Source organism: Equus quagga, chromosome 13, assembly GCF_021613505.1.
Source record: "Equus quagga isolate Etosha38 chromosome 13, UCLA_HA_Equagga_1.0, whole genome shotgun sequence".
In the NCBI taxonomy this organism is placed as follows: Eukaryota; Metazoa; Chordata; class Mammalia; order Perissodactyla; family Equidae; genus Equus; species Equus quagga.
This window is the reverse complement of record NC_060279.1, coordinates 67,216,950-67,239,458: the sequence shown is the minus strand read 5'-3', so window position 1 is coordinate 67,239,458 and position 22,509 is coordinate 67,216,950. Positions and strand designations below refer to the sequence as shown.

The 22,509-nt window shown below is 48.8% G+C and overlaps 1 protein-coding gene across 2 annotated transcripts in view; it reads right to left on the bottom strand.

The window, feature by feature from the left end:
* Positions 1-22,509, bottom strand: part of ST3GAL2 (ST3 beta-galactoside alpha-2,3-sialyltransferase 2) — a 50,394-nt gene that overhangs the window by 13,624 nt on the left and 14,261 nt on the right. Inside the window, exons 2-4 of one of the 2 annotated variants that reach the window (XM_046683319.1) lie at positions 6,802-6,921; positions 4,003-5,392; positions 1,421-1,614 (exon numbers count right to left, since the gene is read on the bottom strand). In XM_046683319.1, the coding sequence (XP_046539275.1) occupies positions 1,421-1,614; positions 4,003-4,341 (533 nt within the window). In that variant the 5' untranslated portion in view covers positions 4,342-5,392; positions 6,802-6,921. The remainder of the gene's footprint in view (positions 1-1,420; positions 1,615-4,002; positions 5,393-6,801; positions 6,922-22,509) is intronic. The other variant, XM_046683318.1, reaches the window with a different exon arrangement.

Genomic DNA, 22,509 nt, shown 5'->3' with positions numbered 1-22,509 from the left:
ATTACCATCTCGGTTACCCCTTCTACAAAGCCATTCTGAAGTCCACTCCAAAACACCACATCTCCTAGCCTGGTCCCTGTGAGGGAATGTCTGTGAATTCCTCTCTGCAGCCGGGCCTGACCAGGTATCGCCCATGAGTCATAGAGGCCAAGTCTTTTTGTCTGCCGTGCTTGTAGCCTGGAGCTTCACAACCATCACCAACGTGTATAATAAAAGCTCCCACTAGGTGTAGATGGGAGGACAGGTGAGGCAGGAGCTTCAGGCACTCGAGAGCACTGCCCTGGGCTTCCCAAGGCACTGCACTGAAGTGATGGATGCCTCATTCCCCAATCTCGGCCAAGTCTCTAGGTGGAGAGAGGCCCCTCTCAGCTCCCAGCTTGCCTCCCTCACCTTCTGGGTGCCAGCACTTGGAGGATGGGGAGAATCTCAGGTGGCTCTGGGTTCCTGGATGGGGCCTAGCATCCCTCTCTCTCTCCCAGCCCCCACTGTTCTCAACACGAGAAAGGTTTTGTAAGGAATGTTGAAAACCTCAGAGACCTATTGCTGCCTTGGTGTTGCTATGGAGACAGCAACAGTTTCTAAGACAAAGCCCTTCCTTCTACCTCCTGGGAAACCTGGTCTTTCTACAATGCTCATCCTAAGATAAAAGTGAAAACAGGGCATTTTCAGTATCTTTATTCTTAAGGCTCTTTCTCCACCAAGGAGTAGGATGGAAGGATCCCTACTGGGGCATTTCCTGTCCTCAAATCTAGGGAGGAAGTCAGAAGACAGAGGTTCAGGAGCAGAGTGAGCAGCCCTGTATAAGTCTACCCTCTAGTCCCTGTTCACTCCCAGGCTCCTCACTCTGTGTCTCTGTATGGAATGAATGCCCTCCAAACCCTTCTCCTTTCCTCAAGATCGGGCATAGGTATCTGCTGAATGAATGAGCCCCTCCATGATCTAAACCTTACGAGATAAAGGGGAGGGACAGCAGCCCAGAGCAAGCGCTGCACAGCTCCTTTTCCTGCCCAGGACTTCAGTCTTCTGTGAGTCTGCCAGAAGGAATCACCTGTGGCTATTAAGCAAGATGCTATCTTGGGGCCCTCACTCCTGGCCCAACTGCTGAGGGGACCAGGCAGGTGGAAGGGCCTCTGCTGGGAGTTTTCACTAGACATCAGCGAGGAGTCTAGTTCCAGCTCTTTTCAGAGGAATTCAGAGTTGGCAACTGAGTGCAGGCCTCAAGCAAAGTTTAGAATGGGAATTTTGTCTCCCCATCCACCCCAACAGACAAAAGTAGGAGACTTGAGCCTGTCACAAAAGGTTCTGGATGTCAGAGACCCATGGCACCCCCAGCAGCTGGCAACTTCTACACTGCCAAACAAGGCCAAGGCGGTCAGACCTCCCTCCTGGAGGCTTGTCCTGGGCTCACCCTTGGGCTCACCTCATGATGAAGTTGTGCCCGTCCACATCCGGCCCGTAGCCAGAGCCACGCAGGTTGCCTGAGTTCCCCACCACAGCACAGCGCCGACACTGGTGGGGATCCCGGAAACGGTAGGGGTTCTCGCCTGGGACTATCTGGAATAGCTTCTCCAGCACCTCGTTGGTGTTGTGTGACTTGAACTGGGGCTGCAGCATCTGCGGAGGGGAAAGGAGGGGTGTGAGCAGGGAGAGATTCCCACCTACCTCCCCTCCCTGCCTTCATCCTCCAGGGTCCAAGCCACACAGGCCTCCTAACCACGCTGTCAGGGTGAGTAGGAATTCTCCTTGAGCAGTGAGGATTCTCCCCTCTCTCAACAGCAGCAAAGTCTCCCTTCTGAGACAGTGCTCTGCTAGTGAGGAGCCGCCCTGACGCACTGGAGGGGGCTCAGGGGTCAAGGCACCATTCAACACATTCTCCAGGGATCTGCAGGCCCATGCCACAAAGCAGAGAAACTGCCTGGGTTCGTCATGTTTGAAGAGGCCCCTGCTCTCCTGTCCTCTCTGGGCAGCTCTGAGTCACACAGAGTTATTGTGAGGTGCAGTTAATGTGGAAAGCTCCACCAAGCTTCAGGAGTTCATTCCCAATCAGCCTACGGGGACACAACCCTGGGATTCAGCCTGAGGGCTTGGGGTTACAGAAGCCGCACCACAGGATACCTAGAGCCACTCCCTGAGCCCTTAATGAGAGGAAGGGAGGCACAGAAATTCTTTCAAAGTCAGAATGGCTGGAATGAAATTGGTACCTCCCACCACCAGTGACTGTGAAAGACCATGAAATGAGGCTGGGGCAGCACTCAGATGCCTACGTTGCCAGAAAGTAACACACAAGAGTGAAGCAATGAGCCAAGAAGGACCAAATTTTACAGTTTTTAAAGAGAAGCTGAAAATATGGATTTCATGTGAAATATCCTGATTCCTAAACGTTGGTAACTAATGCAAAGATTTTAAAAACATTGAGGGGGGTTAGACTTGGCCCAGGGACCACCAGCTGGTAAGGTAGAAGCCAGGGCTTTCAAATGCTCTGTGGTCTAAGCCGAAACACCACAGGTTTGTGGCCCAGCAGGAGCTGCTCAGGGGACGGAATACCTGGAGGGGAAGGGGTAGGCCTGCTTCTCTGCCTCTTCTGAGCACAGAACAGGCCTTCAAGAACAAGACCACAAACTCAGTGTGGAATGGAAGTTTAGCTCTGAGACAAGAGTTTCTAAGTTTGTGGCAAAAGGGGGTGACTGTGGCCTCTGTTGCATCTCAGCCAAGAAACATGCTTGGTGCTTAAATAGCCTTGAGTTCCACCCCATAGGCAGGAGGCCTGGCCTGCCCCTGGGTCTACACCTGCCCAGGCTCCTGTTCTGGCCCTAGGTGGCCACCACTGAAACTCATCACCTTGGATATACCCTGCGTACTCTCTGAACCTTGATTTTCCCATAAACTGAAGGCTGTGGCTATGAGCAACAGGTAGAACCCTTCAAGGGCTCCAGGCTGTCACAGGAAGGGCTGTGGGGCTCCTGGTGACCCCTGTTCTCCTCCTCCTTAGGGACTATGACAGTCTGGGCCAGGAAGCAGGATCTGTGAGTTGTGATAAGCCTGATCACACGAACTCACCCTCACAGCTTCCCTGAAGGTGAGAAAAAGGGGGAGTCATCATCCTCTCCATTTGCCAGGGGGAAACTGAGGACCATGAGCTGCCTCCCAAGTTCCCCCTCGGGGAATGCAGGCAGCCTGCGGGTCTCTGGGTTAAGTACTGATACTGCTCCACCCCTGATACATGTGGCAACCAGAAGCCCCTGGCAGAGCCTGGAGAGCAACCCTCTAGAGACGACAGAGATGGGGTGAAGGGAATTAAAAGCAGCAGAAAGGCGACAGAATCCAGAAGAGCCGGGAGGCGTGGGCACACGCGTCCCCTTAGCCCCTCCCCTTCACCACCCTTAACCCCCAGAGGAGTTGACAATGCTTTCTTATCCCTGCCCAGAAGAAAATCTTTTCCGGTAATTGTAAAGAACCAAGTAAGTGGCCCTCATGGTGTTTAAAATTGTTTTGAGCCAACATTTACAAATTAGGATATTTAGCAAAAAAAATCTGGACTTCTGGGTTCTCTTAAAGGTCCAGAAGATCCAGTCGTGATGGGTCACATCCCTACAGAGCAACAATCGCTGGGGCTGAGAGCGGCTGCCTCCTGTATAAAGGGCAGGCCCTCTCCCTGTTGCCATGGTCCTCGCTTCTCACCATCTTCTCCCTTGGGATCTGTTTCTCCTGTCTATGTTACCTCCCTGCCCAGCAGGCACTGCTGGTCTATGCCTGGCCCCTACAGGCACTAGGAAATACTTGTTTTCTTTCCTTCCAGGCCAAAGCTTGCTCTGCCCTGTAGGATCTGTGATCCTAGTAGATGGTTCTGGTCAAAAGGACCTCACACTTTGTTAAGGCTCTGGGAGCCAGAAGACAGACAGCCCAAATCCAAGAATGGGCTCTAAGAGTGACCCCCAAACAGGGGGACAGACCCCTGGAGAGGGGGCAGCAAAGAGGAGGCAGAAGGGGCCACGGCTCTCTCACCATCCACCACCTCTGGACATCCGGGGGCAGATCCATGTTCTCTCGAGTCCAGACGGGGGAAATGTTGCTGTTGAAGTGGCTATCAAACCAGTCAGAGGCACCGGTGTCACCCATGCAACGGCGGCAGGCACAGCTCTTGCCAGCGAGCCCCTCTTTGCCGACACGCTGCAGGCCAGCATAGCCAGGCACCAGCTTCACCCGGTGGGTCCCACCCAGGGACCCCGAGTCCAGGTAGGGCAGGGTGGCCATGCTGTGGTGGGAGTAGGTGAAGAGCAGTGACATGATGAACACCAGCAGGAAGGCCACGGAGAGGAACCATACCCGCAGGGAGCACTTCATGGCTCAGCGCCCCGGGGGCTGGACCACCAGCCTGGTGGGCAGGAGGGTGTCACCGTGGCCACTCCGTTCCCAGCCTGTTGACGGGCCAGCCACGGTGTAGCCTGCCGATTCTGGCACCACGTGCAAAGGGCATAGAGGCACGTGCCAAGAAGAGGACAGCAGCAGGGGTCCCACCCTCCCTCAACGTAAGGAGAAAGTATGTAGGCAGGAGTGGCTCCCCTGTCCTTGAGCCACTCAGGCCCCTGCTTACGGCTTCATCAGATCTCTCCGTCACTAGCTGGGCCACAGAGGCTCTGCTTCTCCCGCCGCCCCAGCGAAAGGGAGGTCAATCCATCCCAGCTCTCTAGTCCCTTGGAGTTGCTGGCTGCCAGCTCTGGGGGCCCCCTTCTTTGGCAGCTTGAAACGGTCCAGTCTGGAGCATTCGGGGTCCTTGTGGTTCATGAGCAGATGCCGAGGCGGCCCCTCGTCCCCCACAGGGGGGAAGCCTTCGCACCCCAATCACAACAGAGAACACATGGGCTTCAAGCTGCCTGGATTCCATGCAAGAGTCGCCCCCACCTCTGTTGGCCCTCCTGGCCCAACCCCTCTGCCAGGGGAGGGAACCAGGCCCCAATCCTGAGAGAAGAAACACAGGAAGCTCTGTGGGTGTCAGAAAACTCTGCTGCAGAGACCAAGATCCTCCTTGTGTTAGGTTCTGCTGTTCCTCTTCCCATCTGAGGTGCCAGTCCTTTCTCCTGAAGGTCACAGCCCTGGATGCAGTTGCGTAGGGGGTCTCATAACTCCTGCCCCTGCTGTGAGGTCCTCTGGGGCCTGGGAACAGCTGCTGCTCAGAAGGGTGCTGCTTTGAATGCTGCCTGGGTCAGCCGAGCGTGTGCCGAGCTCCCTGCTAGGGCCCAGGCCTCCGTCTTGGTGCTGCTGGCCCGGGCTCCAAGGCTGCTCTGCCCATCCCCACTCCCCTGAGGCTGGCTGTCCTGCTGTTAGCTCTCGCTAGCAGTAATCCCCTGGCAGGTTCCCCGTCACTCATCAGGCGCCAGGCTGCTACAGCGTGACCCTGAAATTGCAGAGAGGAAAAATAATGTGCAGATAAATGTACGCGCACACACGTTTTCTCCCAGCCCCGCCCCCAAGTCCCAGAGAGGACAAAGCTGGCAGTAGAGGAGACGCCCACTTAACCAAAGTGTGGATGAAAGAAAGGGCTCTCCCCTCTATCCAGAGATAGCACCGTTCTCCATAACTCAGGGCCGCAAAGGACGAGATCAGCCCGCCATCCTCACTTATTAGCTAGGAGGTAAACAAAGACAGAAAGTAGTTTCCTAGAGTGCCTGGCAAATCACTGCAAGATCCAGGTTTACACAGTTCCCAGTACAGACATGTGAGGTTAATTTCAGGTGACACTTAAGAGAAAATGACCCAGAGAAAATTCAGGGGACCATGGATATGACTCCCCATCCCAGTGCCCTCGCACCCTCCTACCCACAGTGCCTGTGAGAAGCCCCTCAGAGAAAGAAGGGGGGCTGGGTCTGGGCTCTGGAATTTGCCCTCTTCTCTCTCGGGTGTGGATTATAGATGAAGCATTCCTGGGTTAGTTCAGTGAACCATTAACAACCCTTCCAGCTCTGGTGTCAGGGAAAGAACCCAACTGTGTCAGGACTCAGGGGTGCTGGGCTCAGCACCACCACCAGTCAGCCCTCTGGGCAGTCACCTTCATCTGTATGTTATGGACAAAATGAATACCAGGGTCCCTGGGAATGCTGACAGCCTGAGGCCCTGTGCTGCCCTGGCAGGCAAGAGCAGGGAGAAAAGGCCACTTGCGGGGCCGTTTGGGGATCGCCCTAAGGAAAGGAGCCTAAATGGATGCCACATGCAAGGGAGCCAAGGTAAAAGTCAGGGACAACGCTGAGAGTAGGCCCCTAGGCACTGGCTCCATACCACTTAAACCTGGCTGCCTGCCTGTTCCCACCAGCTCCTCTCCAAATCCGGCTAGCCCTGGTTCTGACCTGGCCCCTGGGCCTCACAGCCTCTCACTGAAAGCTCTAGCTCCAGCTCCAGCCCTTTCAGTTCCTCTGGCTGCTGCCAGCAGCTGCAGAGACAGCCTCTCAGGTTCTATGTTCAAGAACCTCAGCCACTCCTTCCATTCGTGGCAGCTCAAATTTCTGGGGCCAAGCCAAACCACAAAGCCATCAGGACACGGAACTGGCACATTCCCATAAGGAGTATATTATTCTGGGTGGGAAAACGATGCTCAAGGAAGTGAAGGAACTTGCCTAAAGTCACAACCTTGTGAGTGGAGGTGAGATTTGAGTCCAGGTCTATCTGGTTCCAAAGCCTGCAACTGGCCAGGGTACAGAAAGCAGCCCATGAGCTCCTTCAACTACCCAGGGACTCAGGGGTGAGAAAGAAGGAGACAGAGAAGCTTGCTTCCCATCAAGAGTGAAGCTTCATCCAGGCCGCATGCCTCACCCAGGGCTCCTGGCTGTAATCCACAGGGGCCCCAGCAGCACTGGCTCCAATGTGTTTCTTCCAATGTTCTATCGATTCATTTAGCATGCCAGACTCTAGGCATGGCCTTGGCTGGACAGTCTGTAAAGGAGAAGCCAGGTCATTGACTCTTCCAGGTCCTCTTCTGCCATTTCCACAACCAACTCTAAGGAAAGGAACTTGGCTTTGCAGGATCCTGCTCCCAGCATCCAGTGATCTGAGGAGAGCCAGCCATGAGGCAAGTGGATCTGGGAGGCGGTGACTTTCCAGGCTGAGCAAGGTATGGGAGCAAGGGGCCTCGCTGGGGAAACCTGGTTTCTGGTGAACCTGGACCACTATGGCCACTGAAGGTGGGGGCTGGGCAGCAGCTGGTGCAGGAGGCACCAGAGGAAACACCTCTCCCATTGCAGAAGTCAGTCACTCCTAGGGATTCTGACCCAACAAAGGAGGCATCTGAGGTAACTGGCTGCCTTGCTGGGGAGAGGGGAGAGGAAAAGTCCTAGTTTTGACATGTCTGGCAAGAGCAAAGAAGTGGAATAATCAGCAAAAGCCTTTCCTTTGCAACCCCATGGCGGGGCTGTTCCTGGGAGCCTGAGCTGCTCAACTTGTGTTTGAGGGTAAATGCAGGCACAGGGAGGGGCTGCTGCTAACTGGGACTAGATGTCAGAGGCCCCTACACATGCACCCAAAATCCTAGAAGTCACCCAATGCTGACCCTTACAAAGTGTCTGCACGCAGCTTGCTTCCTCGGTGAACTGCCCACGCCCTCCAGTTGCTCACTGCCTCGTTCTGCTTCCCCCCTGCACAGTTGCTCTGGTCATCCACGTTAAGCCCATGCATAAGCCAGAACAAAAAAGCCGGAGGGAGGGCACAGGGCACACACTTGGCATCGGCCCCCACCTCTGGTGCCAGCAAAGGGAAGCAGGCCAGTCTTCCTGGGCCACTTCCCAGTGGGGGCTCAGTCAACAGATACTTAACAGGCCAGTGCCAGGGCAGGGGGACAGTGTGGGACAGGACATACCTGTCCTGTCCTCATGGAGCTTCCAGTCTACTGGCAAATACAAAGGCACAGGTGATTACAAAGTGTGATGACAGGGAAATTATATGGAACAAAGCAGGGGAGAGTGCCAGAGAAGAACGCACGAGGGGCCCGGCCACAGAGGACATTGAAGGCATTAGGATTTATTATTAATCTGATGGAGGGTTTTGAGGAGGGATGTGTCATGACCTGATCTATATTTTAAAAGAAATCCTTGGAGGAAATTTTTTAAAACTAACAGTACCAAGAGTTTAGAAAGGATGTGGAGTTGATACACACTGACCACTGGTGGGGAAAAAAATAAATATCTTCCAATGTTTGGAAGATAATTTGAAATTACTTCATAAAGATGGACATGGGCACATCCCAGTGCTGTTTTTCTTTTTTGTAAGAGGAATTACAACCATCTTTCTCACAGAAAATATGGCGTAAGAACAGAATGAGAGTCTAGAAAGTTCCCCTAGTCATCCTAGGCTAATTTATTTTATGACTTCCCATGTGTGGAGACATCCTCAGAGATTGCAATCCTCAGGTTTGGGCGGGAACAAATGGTTTCTCACTCAAAGATTGAATATTTCAAAACGCTGAATTACAAAGTCAGTGAGTTCAGCCAGCTTGTCATGTTAAGCAGATTTAAAGATTAAGCTGAATTCTGACAACAGGTTGAATATACTGTTTCATTTTCCCCCAAAACCTCACCCCCACTTGGGACAATCTACTTTTTTCATTGAGGTTTAATTCATATACAATAAAATGCAGAAATCCTTCAACGTAAAGCTTGGTGAATGTTTGCCTCTGTGTACATCTGTGTAAGCACCCAGCGTAAGAAGCAGAGCACTTCTCTCACCCTAGAAAGTTCCCTTGTGTTCCTTCCCACTCCATAGTCACCATTCCACCACTTTTCTGAGTTCTGTCCCCACAGCTTAGATTTACTTGCCCTTGAACTTCATATAAACACATATTTGTACTCTTATGTGTCTAGCTTCTTTTGCTCAGCACAACGTTTTGAAGATTCATCCATGTTGTGTATATCAATAGTTTGTTCTTTTCCACGTTTGGACATTTGAGTCATTTTCAGTTTTTGGTTGTTATGAATAAAACTGCCCTGAACTTTCTTATACAAGTCTTTTTGTGGACACGTAAGTCTCATTTCCCTTGGGTAAATACCTGGGAGTGGAATTACTGGGTCATAGGGTAGGTGTATGTTTAACTTTACTAGAAATTATCAAATAGTTTTCCAAAGTGATTGTAGCACTTTACATTTCCACCAGTAACAAATTTCCACCATTTGTTCCAGGTCCTTGATATTTTCTTTTTAATTTTAGGCATCCCAGTGGGTATGTGGTAAACTCTAGTATTTCTGCTACCAGGTACATATGAACATCTGAACCAAGAGATGTACAAAAATGTTCAAGACATACACTGCTGGTGGGAATACAAACTGGTGCAGCCACTATGGAAAACAGTATGGAGATTTCTCATAAAAATTAAAAATAGAAATACCATATGACCCAGCCATCCCACTACTGGGTATCTATCCAAAGAACTCGAAATCAGCAATTCAAAGAGACCCATGCACCCCTATGTTCATTGAAGCATTATTCACAATAGCCAAGACATGGAAGCAACCTAAGTGCCCATTGACTGATGATTGGATAAAGAAGATATGGTATATATCTATATCTATATCTATATCTATAGATATACACAATGGAATACGACTCAGCCATAAAAAAGGATAACATCAACCCCTAGGGGGCTGGCCCCGTGGCCGAGTGGTTGACTTGGTGCACTCCGCTGCAGGCAGCCCAGTGTTTCGTTGGTTCGAATCCTGGGCGCGGACATGGCACTGCTCATCAAACCACACTGAGGCAGCATCCCACATGCCATGACTAGAAGGACCCACAACTAAGAATATACAACTACGTTCCAGGGGGCTTTGGGGAGAAAAAAGGAAAAAATAAAAAAAAATTTAAAAAAAAATCGTCCCACTCACAACATGGATGGACCTTGAGGGTATTATGTTAAGCAAAATAAGCGAGATAGAGAAAGACAGTCTCTGTATGACTCCACTAATATGTGGAAGATAAACAAACACATGAACAAAGAAAATAGACTAGTGGCTACCTGGGGAAAGGGGGGGTGGGGGTGGGCACAAAGGCTGAAGTGGTGCACCTATAATATAACTGACAAATTATAATGTACAACTGAACTTTCACAAGGTTGTAAACTATCATAACCTCAATAAAAAAAATAAAATAGAAAAAAAATGTTCAAGACAGCGCTGGGTAATAGCTGAAAACTGCTAACAACCCACATGTTCATCATAATCGAACAGATAAATTGTGGTACATTCATGTCATATAGTAAGAATGAAGGGAAGCCAGTTTCAGACATCAACAGGCACAAATATGATCAAAAAACTATTATGCTGAGCAAAAAGAATATATCGTGGATGAATGCCTATAGTATGAGTTTCGAAAAGTTCAAAAGTATGCAAAGCTAAGCCAGAAATTGTTTAGGACTCTATATATAGATGGTAAAACAATAGGAAAAAAAAATCAAGGAAACAACTGTAAAATTCAGGAAATTCTTCTGGTGGGGCAGGAAGGGAGATAAGATCAAGCAGGGGCCTACCAAGACTTCAGAAGTACTGAGTAATTACTCCTTAATCCGGGTGGTGGGTACACAGTCTTTTTTATTTTTATTCTTTAAAGAATATATATATGCTATATACTATTTTGAGTATGTGATACATTCATAATAAAATCTATGGTTTTTTTAGGTTACAACATTTTTCAGTAAAGGACCACTCTGCCTGCTGTGTAAGACTAGCAGGGAGACCAGAGAGGAGGACTTCAATATCCCAGGCAGTGGAGGTGGTGAGAAGTGGCTGGATGTATTCTGAAGGGTTTAACTGATGGGTTGGATGGAGGGTGGAGGGTGAGAAAGAAAGACCAGAATCAGGGGACACGGAGGCTTGTGACCTGAGCCACCTGGTGGTGGGGGTGCCATTCACTGATACAGAACTCAGGAAGGAATGGGTTTGGGTGAGAAAAAACAAGTGTTCTGTTTGTGACAGGTTAAATCTGAGATGCCCTTCAGACATTCACGTGGAAATGGCAATAGGCAGTTGGACACACATCTGAAGCTCTGGATGAGGTCAGAGCTGGAGGCGTACATCTGAAAGTCATTAGAGCACAGCTCACTTTTAAAACTACAGGACCAGGAGGAATTATCTATGGAAGGCCTGACATGGACAAGAGAAGGCGGTCAGTGGCGACCTTCACAGTGACTGATCCAGAGGTATGGTGGGAGTAAACACCTGACTGGATGTGAAATGGCCAACAAACAGATGAAAAGATGCGCAACATCATTTGCTATCAGAGAAATCCAAGCCACAATCAGATACTACTTGTCACCCACTGGGAAGGCTATAATCAAAAAGACAGATAATAACAAGTGTTAGTGAGGATGTGGAGAAACTGCAGCCCTCATACATTGCTGGTGGGAATGAGAAATGGTGCAGTCGCTTTGGAGAACAGTCCGGCAGTTCCTCAAAAGGTAAAACACAGATTTACCATATGACTCAGCAATTCTACTCCTAGGTATAGACTCAAGAGAAATGAAAACATATGTCCACACAAAAACATGTACACAAATGATTATAGCAGCATTATTCATATTAGCCCCAAAGTGGAGACAACTCAAAGTTCCATCAGCTGATGAACAAGACATCATATGTTCATACAATGGACTCTTATTCAACCATAAAAAGGAACGAAATACCGATACACACTACGATATGGATGAACCTTGAAAACACTGTGCTAAGTGAAAGAAGCCAGTCACAAAAGACGACATATGATATGATTCCATTTATATGAAATGTCCAGAATAGGCAAATCCATCAAGCAGATCAGTGGTTGCCTAGGGCTGGGGGTTGGGGAAGATGGGAGTGACTGCTAATGGGTATGGAGTTTCCTTCTGGGGTGATGAAATGTTCTAAAATTATTTGTGGTGATGGTTGCACAACCGTGTGAATAGACTAAAAACCATGGAATTGTACACTTGGGATGGGTGAACTGTATGCTACGTGACTTATATCTCAATAAAGGTGTTACCCAAAAAAAGGGAATGGGATAAAGTAGAATGGGGGCTAAGTTGGGAGATATTACAGAATGTTTGTATACTGGTGGGAATGATTTAGTAGACGGAAGGTTACTGCTGCAGGAAAAAGAGAAGATAATCGAGAAACAACGTCCCTGAGTAGCAAGAAGGGGCAGGATGCAGTGCCTACATGGAGAGGGTCTACCCGTGAAACAGGAGGCAAAGCAGAGCATGGGGCAGAGTCCCAGGGAGTGATGCAGTCTGCAGTAGGGAAGTGAGGATGGTCTCACTATTGTTGGAGTTGGAGATTTACAGAGATCAGATGTGAAACAGTCCTCTAAGAGAGAAGGGGAGGAACGAGGGAAATTTAGCGGGTGGCAAGGCAATGCTACAGTCTTCCAAGAGATTTGTGGTCACAGATCTAGCAAATTTGGTGAGACCATTTAACAATAAATGTCCCGTGGATGGCTGGTCGAGCTTGAGATGCTGAGGCTGAAGAGAGGAACTGGAGACCAGAATCCAGGTCAGGGGCAGCAGGAGCCTTGAAGAATGGATGGCCTCCCTCCCCTAGAGCCTTCTACCAATCAGGAGATGCAGCTCTGGCAGGTTCAAGAAACCAATGGAAGCTCAAAGGAGGCCCTCACCAGCTCACAGGCAGAGGAGAGGAAAAGCAGGGGTAAGGCACTGAGCAGCAAAGCCTGCCCCAAAAAGAAAATAGTGGCAACTGGGTTTTAGAGCCATTCTCAGGTCAGTTCCCAGGAGGCAAGCCGTCGAATTAACCTAATGAAGCACAAGATAGCACAGCCTCAGACCAGTGCAGCTGAACACAATCTTCTTGGCAGGCAGAGAAAAGAAATGTCAAAATAAGCTGCAGAGGATGGGGGGAGGTGGACCGCTTGAATCTGGAAGGGGTGGGGAGAAGGAAAAAGGCCAGCAAGATGCTGATGAAGCACCCTCTTTCCACCCACTGACACACAGCCTGAGGATGTGTCCCGGAGCCTCAAAGTAAAGGCATCAAACCACAGGGTATTACTCACACTGCATGATGCCTTATGAGTGTCTGAGCGTTTTCAGGCATAGCGTCTCACTTGGTATTCACAGAAGTCCCAAGACTAGCTGAACGAGGTCAGCCAGGCGGGAAGTGATGGAGTTTTAATGCCACTCCAGGTCTGAAGGCTCCAAGGCCAGTGCTCCTTCCACAAGCGCCCACTGCCTTCCAGAGAGGCTTTTCCCACTAACTGGGGTACAACCATCGAGGGCCAGATCCCTGCCAGCCTAGCAACCTAGCAAACTCCCTGCCTTCTGGGTAAGGCAGCAGCTGAGGCTGGCAGAAGGTGCCCTGGGGGGTGAGGGGGGTGTCAGTCATGATCTTGAGGAAGAGACCTGACAGCCTCTTCCTTACACAAAACTCAAACCCAGTGAGGAACGTCCTAGCATGTCTGAGAACTGGTTGCTGCACCTCTGCACGTTCGGCTAACTGAAGTCATCACATTGCAACATTCTGGCCCCAGCCTCTGGCACCGACCCCTCACAGTGATCCTAGTGACTCAGGCCTCTTTGCTCCCCAGTGACAACCCCTCCGGCAGCCTCTGCCTTTCGAGCCCCTGCCTTCCTTGACTTAATATCCAGTCTGAGATCTCGGCTCTGGTGCTCCTGATATGGCCCAGAGTTAGCAGCCAGGAAATCAGAAAGCAAGAGCTAACAAACTTCTTTAAACTTATGATCGTCATTCTGGCTAACTTTCGATCAATCCTAGAGAAATAAACCATCAGTCTTCATCTGGAGATCAATGTTAGGCCCTGAGAAACAGCCTCTAAGGGGAGGAACGCTGGGCTGAGGCGTGGGGAGGGGGCGGGGCAGGGGAGAGTTAGGCTGCGGGGTCTCTTCAGTCAGACTGCTCTGCTCCAGCCCAGCTCTGCTCCACACCTGCCGGCTCCAGAAGTCCCAGTGTGGTTTGTTCGTGTCTTGGGAGGGCTAAAGTCCAGGAATTTGCTATACATATCTACACTAGGGCAGGAAGTAAAGCCTAGAAAAACAACATTATCTCAATCGTTAGGCAGACAAGACCAGACAGAAACAGTCGGGGAGAGAGGGGACAGATGTGGCAAGGAATAGAAAGTTGTATAAAGAACAGAACCACCTGTCCTGCTGACCAGGTCTCTCCACTCTCCAGACCACTTCTTGCTTTTCATCCAATCTGGTAGTTTTTCTTTTTCCATTATACTTATGTACTTGGACTTATGTTACTATCTTACTTGAGTTTTCTCTTTACTAAGCTTTCTTTAGTTCTTTTTTCCCCTGCCTTCTGTTGGACTGAAATACTATTCCTACTCCCACCACCTTTTTTTTTTTTTCCTCCTGGCTTGGAAATTATATTCCTCTTCTTTTAGTGGCTATTTTCAGCTGTTAGCATGTACACGTTTTTATAATAAAGTATATAGTTTTCAGCAACGCTATTCTCTTAGGGAGGGCAAAAACTTGGTGTGATTTAACAAGGAAATTCTCTTTGTTCTATCTTATTCTTCCTTGAGAATGTGGTCAACAATTTTAGTTTTCCTTTTTTAAAAATTAAAAAACAAATTCGACACGATTTTTGTTCATGTGTTTTGCCATCTGTGGCAGACGTTGTTGGTTGCCTACCAGCAGCCACTCCCCCATCTCTCCTGCCAGCAGAATCCTGATTTTGTTCAGGCAGCAAAGGATCCAGTCCCAGGAGATGAGGCAAGCCTGGTCAAAGGCAATCACAGTAAGCTTTTTCCCTTTTACCAAGAACTGGTCAAAGTTAGACCGGCTCAGGCCAATGAGACATAGAGATGTCTGCTCGGGCCTTTTTGGAAAAATTCTCCTTCCTGAAAAAGAGGCAGATTAGAAAGCTTCCTTTTAGGGCTGGCCGGTGGCACAGTGGTTAAGTGCGCACGTTCCACCTCGGTGGCCCAGGGTTCACTGGTTCAGATCCCAGGTATGGACATGGCACCGCTTGTCAAGCCATGCTGTGGTAGGCGTCCCACATATAAAGTAGAGAAAGATGGGCATGGATGTTAGCTCAGGGCCAGTCTTCCTCAAAAAAAAGAGGAGGATTGGCAGCAGTTAGCTCAGGGATACTCCCCCAAAAAAAAAAAAAAAAAAAAAAAACGCAAGCTTGCTTTCTCCTAACATCTCCCTGCCTTCCTGCTTAGGATGCCATAGGGTAATGATATGATGCCTGGCGCTGAAACAGCCATCCCACAACCATGAGGAGAGAGATCTCATATCCTGAGGACGGCAGAGCAGAACAATAGAATGATCTAGGGTCCTTTGTTGCAACACTGGACCACCACCCCAACCTTCCTTCCTCCACACTTCTCATTATAAGCTAATTAAATATTTTTTGGAGTTTAAGTTCCTGTGGGTTATTCCGTTGTTAGCATAAAGCATCCTGATACACTGTCTATAGTTAACTAGATTTGCCAACATAATGTGTCGATTTCTGTGTTCACTGTTGGCACCAACAACCTGCTCCCTCCCCCAGGTTTACTTTTCTGCTTACTGACATATACCTTTAGCAGTTCTTTTATTTGGCAAGGGTCAGTAGGTGATACAGCTGTCCTGGTATGTCCAGAAATATCTTTATTTCACCTCATTCTTGAATGATAGCTGGATATATAATTCTAGCTTCCCTAAGATACTCTTCTATCATCTTCTGGCATCTAATGTTGATGAAATGTTGTCTGTCAGTCTAATTGTCATTCTGTTGAATTCTTGTCCTCTCTGGTAGTTTTTAATATTTTCACTTTACTGTTGCCTACAGTTTCACCGTCTTATGCCTAGATATCTGTTTATTCTGTTTGGTATTCATGCTGTTTCTTCTATTCTAGAATTCTCAGCCATTCTCTCTTCAAATATTACTTCTTTGCCATTTTCTTGACTCATATCTGGAATTCCTATTAGACACATGCCAAAGCCTGTCAATCTGTCCTTCAGGTCTGTGCTGCAGTCTGGATGAATTCCTCAGTATTAGCTTCTAATGACACTATTTTTCACTGTGAGAATTTTTAATACCTTTTCATATTCACAATTCCTGTTTCTTCTTTAAAAAAAAAAAAAGACTGGGACCTGAGCTAACATCTGTTGCCAATCTTTTTTTTTTCTTCTTCTTTTTCCCAGAACCCCCCAGTACATAGTTGTATATTCTAGTTGTAGGTCCTTCTAGTTGTGGCATGTGGGACACTGCCTCAGCATGGCCTGACAAGCAGTGCCACGTCCACACCCAGGATGAGAACCAACAAAACCCTCGGTCACCGAAGTGGAGCGTGCGAACTTAACCACTTGGCCACGGTGCCAGCCACCCTTTTTTCTTTAGTAACTTCTCTTTCTTTTCTTTAATGGATTTTGTGTTTCCTTATCTCTTCAAAGTCCCTAAACCTATTTATATTAAAGACAATTTTCTTTTTTTTTTTTGAGGAAGATTAGCCCTGAGCTAACATCTGCCACCAATCCTCTTTTTGCTGAGGAAGACTGGCCCTGAGCAAACATCCGTGCCCATCTTCCTTTACTTGATATGTGGGATGCCTACCACAGCATGGCTTGCCAAGCGGTGCCATGTCCGCACCCGGGATCTGAACTGGCGAACCCCTGGCTGCCGAAGTGGAACATGGGAACTTAACCGCTCGCTGTGCCACTGCGCCGGCCCCTAAAGACATTCTTTGATTACTCTGTTATTTTCATTTCTTCCTGGGTAAATTTTTCTTTGATTTTATTAGCCTTTTTTCTCATTAGTTTTTCTTGGGTTTCTAAACTTTAGTCTATAAGCTCATCTTCTCTCTTACATTTGACTTTCCCTCCGCATCTAGGGGTTTTCAACTTTGCCTCCCTCGGTCCTTTGGGTCTCCCACTCCAGAATCAAATCTTGTAGCAGCAGGTCAGCTTACTCCAGGCTGTAAGGTTCTGTCTTCCTAGGTAAGCATCTTTTATAATAAGCCATAGCCCCAGAGAAGGATTGGTAGCAACTTTTTCCAGCCCCTGGGTTCAAGCAGTGTGCTAGCTCTAATTCCATTCTTCATGTGGAGCACTTTATGGCTCTGCTACCTCACATTTCCAGCTGCTTCTGCCTGCTTCCAGACTCAGAGACCAGCAGGCCTGCAGCTTTAAGCCCCACTCTCCTCTTTGTGTTCCTGTTTCACTTCTCATCACAAGGATGTCATCGGGGGTGGGGGGGAAGGGATTTTGCATGACTATGTTTTTAGGATGTTATCTTTTTATGTATTACTGCTATATGTTTAGAGTATAAATTTACAGTGCCATCTTGACTGGATGAGTTGGATTAAACTATTTGTACCAGGGAACTGGGGATCTTTGCCAATACCAGTCTCCTGGGAAGGCATATCAAACCATCTCTAATGAGATTCAGAGAGTTCCAGCCAGCACGCTGAAGGAAGCAGACTGAGATAGCCTGGGGTAAGCTGATCAAAAGTCCCAATTAAAACTTCTCTCCCATCCCCACTCCATCTTCATTCCAGTCCCCAGCGGGGTGGGAGCAGGGTGGGGGGTGAGGGAGGCAGACACGCAAACAGAATCTTTCAGCTGTGGTCTGACCAGGCCTTCAGTGAGCAAGTCCACCCTAGCTTTCAGCACCTCTTCCATACCACTTGACCATTTCACAGTCTTTTACCTGGCCAGGGAAAAATGCATATTCGCCATATGGACACCCTTGATGAAAGGCCCATCTGACTCTCTTCAAGTCCCCAGCCTCCCTGCAGCAGGCCCAGGCTTTCATTTCAGTTACATCAGAAGAGCAGTGGATTCAGGAGCCAAATTCTAATCCAGGCTGTCACGAGGTAGCAAGCCATTTTTTCTTTCCGGACCAAGATTTTTTAACAATCAGAGGAAGGCTAGCCTACCTCCACCCTCTTCCTCTCTGATTACTTCCTGTCAGTTCCTGCTGACCACCGCTTTGACTTCCAAGCCACTGCTATCTACTTGCTTGATTCAGACCCTTCCTTAACTGTTTCTTTCAGCCGCTAGTGTGTCCTGACAGTTCTGCCCTCAGGCTTTTTTTCTTCTTTGCCTCTCTATTGTGTGCTATCCTCTTCCAAATCTAAGAGCCTGGGTTCTAGACCTACACTCTCAACTGCCTCTTTAGTGTGTCCATCTGGCACTTCAGATTTAAACTCATCATCTTGTAATCAAAAGCATACAAGACAGGGCGCCCTTATTCATGAGGCCGAGGTCAGGTTCCTTAATATAGCATCCAGAGATCCCAAAACCAGGCCACTCTTCTAAGCCCGATCTCCCACCATACCCTACCCTCTAGGGGTTATGAACTAATTTGGATCACAGGCCAAAGCTGGCCCATATTTATTAAGATCCTACATGGAACCTAAAAAGACATGTACATGTCTATCACCTTCACTTAAAATACAACCTCTCATGGGAATGCAAACTGGTACAGCCACTATGGAAAACAGTATGGAGATTTCTCAAAAAGTTAAAAATAGAAATAGCCTATGACCCAGCCATCCCATTACTGGGTATCTATCCTAAGAACCTGATATCAGATATCTCAAGAGTCCGTTGCACCCCTATGTTCATCGCAGCATTATTTACAATAGCCAAGACGTGGAACCAGCCTACATGCCCAGAAACTGATGATTGGATAAAGAAGATGTGGTATATATACACAATGGAATACTACTCAGCCATAAAAAAAAGACGAAATTGGCCCATTCACAACAATGTGGATGGACCTCGAGGGCATTATGTTAAGCGAAATAAGTCAGTCAGAGAAAGACGAACTCTATATGACTCCACTCATAGGTGGAAATTAGTATATTGAGAAGGAGATCTGATCGGTGGTTACCAGGGAAAAGGGGGGGTGGGGGGAGGGTACGGAGGGGGAAGTGGTGTACCCACAACATGACTAACAAAAATGTACAACTGAAATTTCACAAGCTTGTAATCCATCATAACATTAATAAAAAAAAAAAAAAAAAACTCAATGGGCTTCATAGAACCTTCAATAGGAAATATTATATTGAATTTAATATTTGGACTAATATCAATACAACTAAAAATATAAAACTTCACAACAGCAAGGTGATTTTATAGCTCATTTACTGTTATAAAAATGAAGGACTGATTACTTATATTTACAGTCTGCATATTTCAAGCTGAGAAGATTTATCTCATAAAGGAATCTGATAAGAAAAAAAAAAAAATACAACCTCTCAGTGTAAAGAGACCATGTTATTTAATTCATCATCTAGCACTAGCCTACGTATAATAGGCATCAAAAAGTATTTGTCCAACTGAGTATCAGCTCTATATATAACCTCAGAGTTATAAGAATCAGAAGAAATAATGGTAATGAAAAAATGCTTTGAAACCAATTTTATAAATCCTTATATAAGTATGCAGATGAAAGTGATGATTACATTCTGCCCCGCTCTTCCAGTTTTGATATTCCAGAAGTGAAAGTTTTCTCCAACTTCTCGTGGATCCCCAAGAAACACAAGTCAGTTACAAACGAGATTTAGCAACTCCGAGGCAATGGGAAAGGTGTGTGTGTAAAAGCTGAAGCTGTCTGACCGTGGGAACGGTGAAAGTGCCCCATTCTCGAGTTTCTGTCAGCAGAGACACACAGGGGCTGCTAATGAGGAACTCCCTCTGGTCACTTCCCTAAGCACCGCAGGCTACTGGCTGCAGTCCTCCCTAGCTAGGGCTTGTCAGATCTCACATCTGTTCATCCAGCTCAAAGCCTCTTTCCAGTCAAGCCTCCCAAAATGAAGAAAGCACCTAGAAAAGCTTGGATTCACCTTCTGGCTTGGCCACTTGTCAGCCACTAACCCCTTAACCTCTTTGATCCGGGTCCTCATCTATAAAATGGGAATATCATCCATCTTGGAGGGTTTCTGTAAGGATGAGAGGCATAAAGCTCCTAGCTCAGTGCCTGCACTCCTGGGGTGAGCAGACTGAGGGCCACAGTTCTGTTAACCTCAGCCCCAGTTTGGGCCACTCTTCTTGGCTGGAGTCCCATGACCCTGGATAGACATCATGGGTTCCTCAGAATCCCCAGCCCCACTCCAGCCTCCCCAGGCCAGCACGGCCAGGGTCTTGCTCCAGAGCTCCCTTTCCTGGCTAACCACAGGCATTGCCCACCCCCACCATCCCCCTAGCGGCAAGCAGAAACTTCCAGGGAGATGGGATGGACAGTGTAGACCTGAGGTCTCGGAGTCAGCTCTGCCCCAGTTGACCCTTGCCCCCAGGCTGTGCAGAGAGGAATGCTGTGTCCATCCTGTGGCAGAGCATCCTGTAGGTCACAGAGCCTGTCACCTCTTTCCCAGCTCTACTTCATCAGACCACACGGAACAGAGGCCTGTCCTGAGCATGTTCTAAACAGCTCGCCGAGGCCCATCTCTGTGGCTCTTTAGCAGCAAGAGTCCAGAAAGACAAAGTTAATAAGGGGTTTCTCCACAGGACTGAAAGCCTCAGATATTAAGAGAGGCAGGAGACATGTGGAGGATCCTGAAGGTTAGAGACTGGGAAAGAAATCTAAGTTTCTTTGGGGACTTCTGGAGGAAGGAGGGAGTGGGATGGACGAATTGTGGCCCACGGCAAGCCAGAGAGGAGTCTAGACGGCTGGGGTTTAGATCTTCTTGCCCCGTTCCGCCTCCCAGGGGCACTTAAACGTGACCACACTGCCTCCCAGGGTCAGGGGACTAGGTACTTATGGTCTGCTCTAATTTCCTTTAAAGATAAGGTTCAAAGCGCCGGGTGGCTTGGCTATTCATCACTGTTTATGATTCAGATCTCGGTCATACCAGAGATGTATAACGAAGAGCCACAGAGAAGCTGCCAGGGCCGCCTCTTCCTTCTGTACTTGTCTGGATGTCTGGGGTATGCTTTGAATCTCAAGAGAAAAGCAGAGGATGAGCTCTTTCAGCAAATAATGGTGGCCACCAGGGAGTGGCAGACAGCATGGGAAGAGCCTAGCCTTCTCCCCCAGCCTCATCACTGCGCCTTAGCAAAGCTCTTCTTTAAAGCCTGAAGCTCCTGCTCTGTCAAGGAGCAGAGCAATGGGGCTCCTCTCTCCTGAGGACTCTTCCCAGCCTCTCCAGCCTGCTTACCACCCATGGCTCCTTGGTTTTGCCAGCTAGGCTTCCCCTGGGAGGGCTGCCTTTTCAAGGGTATGCCATGGGGCAGCTGACCTCGGAGACCAGCACCCCAGGTCCCAACTATGGGCCTCGCCCTCTAAAGAGGTGGGAGCCAGTGACACGATTCCACAGCCTATCACAGAGCCCTTCAGAGGGGCATAAACAGAGCCATACCCACCAGCCAGAGCACTGGTGGAGGGCCGAGCCAAGGGCTTCAAGAAGGAAGAGGTGAATCAATCCTCACCCTACAGCCCCTTGGGGGAAAAGGTCCATCCTCCCTGTCAAACTCACTCTTATCAAAGAGAGCCCTCCTTGCTCTTCTTAGACACGTGGGTTAATCCACTTCTCCTCAATGCTGCCTCCTCACACACACACACACACACCCTCTGCCCTGGGGTGGGAGGACAAGGTCCAAGAGAAGACTTAGAAGAGAGTCTCATTGCACTCCATCACCCTCACCAGAAAGGGGGTGAAAGGGAAGAGGAGTAAATGGTTTCTCCAGGTAACCTTCAACCCTCTCTTCCTCAACTCACGGACCCACATGACAGGGAAAAGGCCAGTGAAGACATGGTCCACCATACCCAGTCAGCTTCTTGGAACACTCCTGGGCAAGGGGACACAGACTGAGAAGGAAGCCCCAGGGGCTGGGGATAGAGGACAAGCACTCTCCTAAAGGAACTGTGACTTATACAAAATGGCGGAGAGGGGCAGGGCATTCCCTCCCTAACTCCAGAGCCCTCTTTCTCCCAACCCTTGGATAGCAACTCCAGGAATTCCTAAATCCCATCTCTCCCCTACCTCAGGGAAAGGAACAGGATTGGTGCTTTTGCTTTCCATCACTGCCCTTTCTTGCCCCTTCCCAAGCCAGGGCCATAGCAAGGGGCTCTGGATTGGGTTCTCCCTCTGCCTCTACCTGTAAGCACTGGAAGGTTGGCCACCCTGAAGAAGGCTCACACCTTCTAGACCCCTGCAGGGGCTGATGGAGAAGGGCTGAGCTAGAGCATGTACAAGTCCTGCCAATGTGCACTTAGGGAAGGGAGAAGCTATGCTTTTAGAAGCATCCAGGCCACAGTCTCTGTGACTCAAAACTCCAGCCAGGCCTTGGCCAGGTCCAGAGTTGGACTCAACTTGAAACTCCAGCATCTATCCCCACATCCTTTATGGGATAGGAGGATAGCAGAGACAAAGCCAGGGAAGAGGTCACAACCCAACCACCAGCACCATGAGCCTGAAAGCAAGCGGCCCAGGAAGCAGGGTAACTGACTGCTTCATTGGCAAGGCAGGCTGCAGGACTGGGGTCTGTGCAGTCACTGCATACAGACCACCTAATAGGATGCCAGGCCCTCAGCAAATGAAAAGCAGACACCAGTTCTTCCTGGGTGGCATACTGGGATGGGTTTGGCCCAAAGCTCT